At 47.3% G+C, this 6,845-nt stretch overlaps 1 protein-coding gene across 1 annotated transcript; it reads left to right on the top strand.

Annotated features, from left to right (window-relative positions):
• The first annotated feature begins 5,446 nt into the window (after positions 1 to 5,446).
• Positions 5,447 to 6,035, top strand: LOC120672062. Its single transcript, XM_039952353.1, has one exon. The coding sequence runs from the start codon at positions 5,447 to 5,449 to the stop codon at positions 5,801 to 5,803; it is 357 nt and encodes a 118-aa protein (XP_039808287.1). The 3' UTR covers positions 5,804 to 6,035.
• Positions 6,036 to 6,845: the final 810 nt, after the last annotated feature.

Raw genomic sequence — 6,845 nt, 5'->3', positions numbered from 1 at the left:
CGGAAATTTGAAGTTAAATCAAAAAAGAAAAAGAAAAAAACCGACGACCCATTAAGGCCCATCGCGCGACAGCGGGCAGTTTACCTCCCCTCCAGTATCCCTCAGCGCGACTCGCGCCCCCCCTCAGTCCGCTCCCCCCCCCCCCCCCTCAGACGCTCCTATCCGCCGCCAGAACACCCCGTCCGCCGCCCTACCCCGGTTAGCCGCCCGCGACGCTCGGCTAGCCGGTCAGCTGCACCGGTAAGCCGGGCCAGTAGCAGATCTACCGGTCCCGACCGGTTAGCCGCCTGAGGAGCTCGGTTTACCGGACTAGAGAGGCGGTAAATCGGCCACGAGCGGCGGTAAGCCGCGGCCAGGTAAGTTTTTTTTTATCTTATGATTTAGAGTATTAGATGATTTGTTTTAGGATTTATGTTTATGACTTAGGTGTATTTAGAATGTAGGTAAGATTTATTTGTATTAGATGATTTTTTGCACTATGTAGTAGGTTTTAGGTAGATTTGATTTAGGTGTATTAGATGATTTGTGAAACTATGAATTAGGAGTTAGAATATTAGATGATATGTTTTTGTTGTCCATGTATGCAGATAGACAATGGCAGGGAGAGATGTTGTATGGGAACACGGTGAAAATCTTTATCCCGGATGGCGATGCAACTATTGTCGTACGCAGAAAGGAGGATGTGGTGCGACTAGATTGAAACAACATTTGGCTGGGCGCGGGGCAGAGGTGATCCATTGCAGGAATGTGCCACCTGATGTGCGGGACTTCTTTCAGCGTGAGTTGGATAGGGCAAAGAAGGCAACTGCTGACCGGGCCCGAGAGAGGTTGAGACGGGAGAAGGCTGCAGCGGAGGAAAACTATCCCGGTGATGAAGAAGATGAGGAGGCTCAGGTGCAGCGTGCCATGGATCTATCGAGATGGGTGTACGAATGGGAAGACCCCCATTTTTACACTATGTTAGTTCAGGAATGGCAGACAACATCGGCGTGGACGAGCCAAACTTGGCAACACTACAAGTCTGAGCTGCTTAGAGTGCGAGGTATCACTTTGATGTCCACCGCCGAATACCAAACTGCGTCACAAATGGGGGTCTTCCCATTCCTACAATGAACTTTTATTTCATGTGTATAAGTGTATGACTCCGTATGTGTATGCACGCTTATTACAATTATATTTGTATGCATGATTATAAATTGTTGCTTTGGTGTGGTCATTTATATTAATATTTGCATAGCTCATGCCGAAATTTTCTTTTATTTCACACCGGGATCTATTTTTTAACCGTCGGAAAATTTCTTTAAATCACTGGTATACCGGCCGGTAAACCGGTCTAACCGGCTGGTATACCGGTACGAACCGGTTGAACTAAGGTTTTTGAATTCAATTTTGAATTCCACCGGTACCGACCGGTTACCAGCCAAACCGGACCGGTATACCGGTACCGGACCCCGGCGGTTTGGCCGGTCCGGTCGGTAACTTAAACCCTGGTTGCACGAAGTGAGATAGAGGAGAGAGTGGTGGACGACAACTGGCTGTAGGGAGAGGGAGTAGAGAGACTAGGATTTGAGAGAGGTGGGAGGGGTGTGTGTGTGTGTATATATATATATAAGTGGTTGTGGGTTGGATCTATCCCAATACCGTGCCGGCCTGTTAATCGTTCATGCTCGTGTTGGCACTTCGTGCTGGGTTTTGACCCACACACGACACTACGATCAGGCTTAAATAGATTTGTTTCATGATTAAGTCACAATTTATGAAATTAATTTAATAATAAATTTATATTTAATACTATTAATTGGTATTTAAAAATACAGTGCCTTGTGGAATCCAGATTTTAGGTCTTGTTTGGTTTTCCAAGTAGCTGTACATTCAGATGTTAATTTAATATAAAACTAATTGCATAAGTTGCAATCAGAGCTCAAGACGAATCTAGTAAGTATAATTAATGTATGATTAACGGATCGCTACTATAACAATTAGTGCCGAATTAAGAATTAATTAGGCTTAAATAGATTCGTTTCATGATTAAGTCACTATTTATAGATTAATTTAATAGTAAATTTATATTTAATTTGGTATTTAAATATGTGATGTGATGGGACAAATAATTTAAATTTATAAAACCAACCTTGCTGCTTTGGGCTAGCTGATCTGATGTCTGAAGTGCCAGTATACAGGTCTTGTTTGGTTCGCGCTACAATTATAGCACGCTAGGAATAGTAACAACTTTGACCATTAATTATGGTGTCAAATAAAATCAGTTTACAAAACCAACTTCAGAACCCCCGCGCTAGTGACCCTGAAGAATCTAATGAGGTCTTTGACTGCGCGATTAGAAGATGGTTATTGTAGCATCACTGTAGGTAATCATCGATTAATTACTATCATTAGATTCGTCGCGAAAAGTTACACCCACCTCTAAAAAAAATTATAAATAGACTTCATTTAGTACTTCATGCGAAATTCTCTTATCGAAAAGCGTACATACTAGTTTTGTTGCAAAACTAAACAAGCCCACAGCTACCGGAGGCCGGCGACCGGCATTGCCTAGATCAGCTAGGGCTAGGCGCCTAGGCCCTCGTGATGGTGCTGCTGCGATCCTTTGGGCCCGTTTAGTTCCAAAAATTTTCTACGTTACAGTAATTTGGAATGTTTGACCATTAATTAAGAGTATTAAATGTGGATAACTGACAAAACTCATTCCACAACCCCCGGGCAAAATCGCGAGACGAATCTAATGAACCTAATTATGTAATGATTAGATAATGTTGTGCTACAGTAATCAATCTCTAATGACAGATTAATTAGGCTTAATAGATTCGTCTCACGATTTTCCGTCCATCCGTGTAATTAGATTTACAATTAGATCATATTTAATTATTCTAATCTTCGATTGAAAATTGCACGGGTTTTCATAAAGAATGTGGTTTGCACCAGATACGTTGCCACCAGGTATATAGCTTGCTTTTGTTTTTTTTTTCTTTTGAGCAACTATAGCTAGCTTTTGTTGTCAAGGCATCACTGCATGCACGAATTCGGTAAGGTATATATCGTGAACAAAGGCCGTGACAAGTTGAATGATTTTGCCAAAATGGGATAGCATGGCGCCTTCCACGAAGCTTCCTGCGTTTCGCAATTACATTGCTCTACCATATCGATCTACCATTCACATTTACATGCCGATCTACCATTCATCTCAGCGATCTACCATTCACATTTACATGCCGATTATCGTAGCTTTGAACCGGACCACATCGATCTACTCATTCTGTTTTTTGTTTAGTCGAATGCCAACACTACAATTGATAAATATCATGTCCTTTCGAAAATAAATAGAATGTGCTTTTAATCGGTAAGGCTCTCGTGAGCACAAAATCGACGTGAACTAACTGAATGCTGCCGCGCGTGTGCACTGCATTATCAGGTCGTAATGCAAAATACCAGTTTTACAGCTGAAGCAAGCGGCTCAAAATGCATTAGCTTATGAACTCTAGCCAGCAATGCACAAGCACAATTGCTCTTTATTTGGCTAAGTACTTGAGCCTTTTCCATATCTGATTGATGATGGACCCACAAACACGTCTCTTTTTTTAGAAAAAGGATTCCAAATCCGGCCTCTATGACCAGGGGCATACACAACCATTATTACAACGTTTGCAAAAACAGAAAAGGGCACACCAGTCTCTAGAAAGACAAAGAACTACTGCAAGCGATAGACATGCTTCCATCCTCCTTTAACTAAATCAAGAGTTATTATCTCAATTAGTCTGCTCAAGCTGGAGAGTGCGTTCTTGGCATGTTCCTCACGCTGCAATTGCGCCCAAAAACACAAACACGTCTCTTAATTAATCATCAGTTCTAGCTTGATCTCTTGCAGTCGATCGATCAGAATTCTAAAGTAAGACGAAAGAAACGAGCATGCATTTGCCCGGTTTTGGTATGTGCGCTTTCTTGGCATGACCGAGAGGGACGGCTGGAGTACTGCATGCATTGTACAGCCCAGATAGCCTTTAATTTGTTGGCAAGGCATTCATTGCATGCATGCACGTATTCGGTAAGATAGAGAGGTATGAACAAGGCCATGACAGGAGTATGCTTTTGCCGAAATGGGTTAGTATGGTGCTTTCCACGTAGCTTCCTGCCTTTTCCTCTCGATCTCTCGAAAAAAGAAGAAGAAGAAGAAGAAATTCCTCTCAGCTAGCAATGGCCAATGATCTACCATTCACATATATATACATGCCGAACTGCCGGTACGTAGTAGCATTGCGCCGGCCAGCCAACCTTGTCTACTCAATTTAATCGGCAATCGGTACTTGCACAAAACTGACGTTCAGCTAACTGAATGCTGCCGTGTGTGTGTGTGTGCGCGCGCGCGCGCGCGCGGGTGTGTGTGTGTGTAACTGTGTACTGCATCATCAGCTCATACATACTGCAAATATCAGTTTAACAACTAGCGCAAGTGTGTACTCAAAATGCATTAGCTTATTATGAATTCTAGTCAGCCATGTAAGATTGCTCTTTGGCTAAGTACGTACGCACGTGTTTGCGCCTTTTTTCCACATCTGAACTTACAAGCATCAGGTTTAGCTATAGCCAGTGCTGAGGCAGATGACCGAAAAATTGAAGATCGATCTTGTGTAATGGTGTATATATTCTTGGACTTGATGGAGACGTACGGCTGGACCAGATCGACCAATAAGTATATGCATCAACTAAAATTCACATCATCATTTATCAAGCTAAGGCATCAGAGTAGCAGCAATCAGCAACATCTTGGAGTTCGATTTTAGACCATGGGTACGTAGTTCCACACTTCATTACCGGCCCATCATCAATGGCGTGGATTGCAGCCCATTTGCAGGGCGAGATGTCGTTGCCGTGGCGGGGCGGGCAGGTCATTGATGGACCCTGCCTCGCGCCGCGGTGCCACCGGGCGGTGCTCACCACTGCGGAGCGCGTACGAGCTCGACCGCACCCGTCTAGGACGTGGCGTGGGTGAGGTCGTGCTGCCCCGCGCGCGCCCGTCCGGCAGCGGCAACGACTCCGCCCGAGCCGGCATCCGACGATAGCTAGCACGCCGTCTGGATCTTGGCGTGCTTGCATATATCCGAAGGACTGATTTTGACTTGACCTCGCTCCCAATATTTTTCTTGCGCAGCAAAGCAAGAGCTCGCAGGCACGGCAGCCTGACTGAACTCAAGTGTTCCATCCATAGCCGGATAGGTGGGCCTACGAAGTACCCCCTACATCTAGCCTGGCTTCAAGCCTTCGAGCAGTCGATCGCCGTCTCATGCTCCAAATCTTTTCCTTGCGCTAGCTCGGAGCACACATGGATGCTTCAGTCAGGCCATTCTTTTTATACGCGGCCCGTGACAACGTCTCTGGCGGCGCTCAGCCATTCCACCAAGGCACCATAGAAAGCTAGTAGTGAGATCCAAGAATCATGGCTGCAGCGACCGCCGCCGCCGCGGGGCTTAACATGAAGCTCCTCGTCGACACCAAGGCGCAGCGCGTGCTGTTCGCGGAGGCGAGCAAGGAAGTCGTCGACTTCCTCTTCTCCCTCCTCGCCCTGCCCGTCGCCACGGCCGTCAAGCTGCTCGGGGAGGAGTCCATGGTCGGCTGCGTCGGCAACCTCTACGCCAGCATTGGCTTGCTCGACGACGCCTACGTCCTGTCCGGCGCTTCCAGGGAGTCCCTTCTCCGCCCCACCGTGCCCTCGCCGTCAGCCAGCACTGGCTGCTCCCTCTTCGGCTTGCCGGCGCCGGCAAGCCGCCCCGCCCTGTCCAAACAAATTCTTTAGATGTGGCCGTATTTACGCATACGACGACTACGAGTACGCCGGTCGCAGCAGGAGCTGCCGCAATTACATGACGGACGCTAGCGACACGGCATGTCCGTCCTGTGGTCCCAGGATGGACAAGGAGGTGCAGTTTCTCCCATCTGCCGGGTTGCGGCAGCCGGTGGAACAGGAAGCGGCGCCCGGCGGAGGCGGCGAAGGGTTCGTGCAGGCCGTCGTGACGTACACGGTGATGGACGACCTCACCGGCCGTGAAGCCCATGTCCGCCGTCGCCAGCATCACCCTGCTCAACACCTTCGCCGTGGCAGACCTCGCCGCGCTCCAGGAGAGGGCCGTGCAGATCGGCCACGCTGAGGTGACCTCGCATTTGCATCGCTTGCTTTCCCCTTCACCGATCTCGTTCCCATGTGAAAGTGAAACTGTTCACCACATGTTCGTGCTCCATCTGCAGGCTTTGGGGATCCTCAAGGCCTCGCTGCAGTCCAAGACTGTCCTCACCGATGTTTTCCTCGGCAAGAAGGCTGCTCCCGGCGATGCTTGAAGCCGATTAGCTGGTACTACTCCTGCGGCCGATATGAATCATGGAGATTGAATAGCTTGAGCTGTCTTGGCTTAATTTGGTTAGCCTTTTGTCATGCTTGTACTGCAGCAGCATCTTTTGGCTGTTCTGAACTTCTGATGCATGTAGTGTAGCTTTAGTAATAGTAGGTACTACTCTTGTTGGATGCTCAAATCTCCGTGCCTGCTGCTGGTGGTGCGACCTGTATTCCCTGCCTATGAATTTTCAGTGCGCATCGCTCAGTTTATTCAGTCTTGCATTTGAGAACAGAGATTTCCGACGCAATATTCTAGTTCCAGGGTTTGCCTTGCCTTGCCTAGTTGCCTGCCATCCTGGAATGCAATCTATTCAGAGGTAATTGGCTGACCAGAGACATCTCCGAAGAGAAACTAGCGAATCAGATAGTACCAGCTGAATCCATGAACATGACATTCTTCTGAATACGTGCTGAAGAAAACTTCTGAATTTCTGGCGCATGCTACTCC

The sequence above is a fragment of the Panicum virgatum genome, chromosome 5N (genome assembly GCF_016808335.1).
Source record: "Panicum virgatum strain AP13 chromosome 5N, P.virgatum_v5, whole genome shotgun sequence".
NCBI classification, from domain to species: Eukaryota; Viridiplantae; Streptophyta; class Magnoliopsida; order Poales; family Poaceae; genus Panicum; species Panicum virgatum.
Note: the sequence above shows the minus strand (reverse complement) of the source record. Positions and strands in the feature narration are given on the sequence as shown.

Bases quoted from the DNA above. Each gene is read 5' to 3' on its own strand.
- LOC120672062 (XM_039952353.1), top strand. From the start codon at position 5,447: ATGGCTGCAGCGACCGCCGCCGCCGCGGGGCTTAACATGAAGCTCCTC.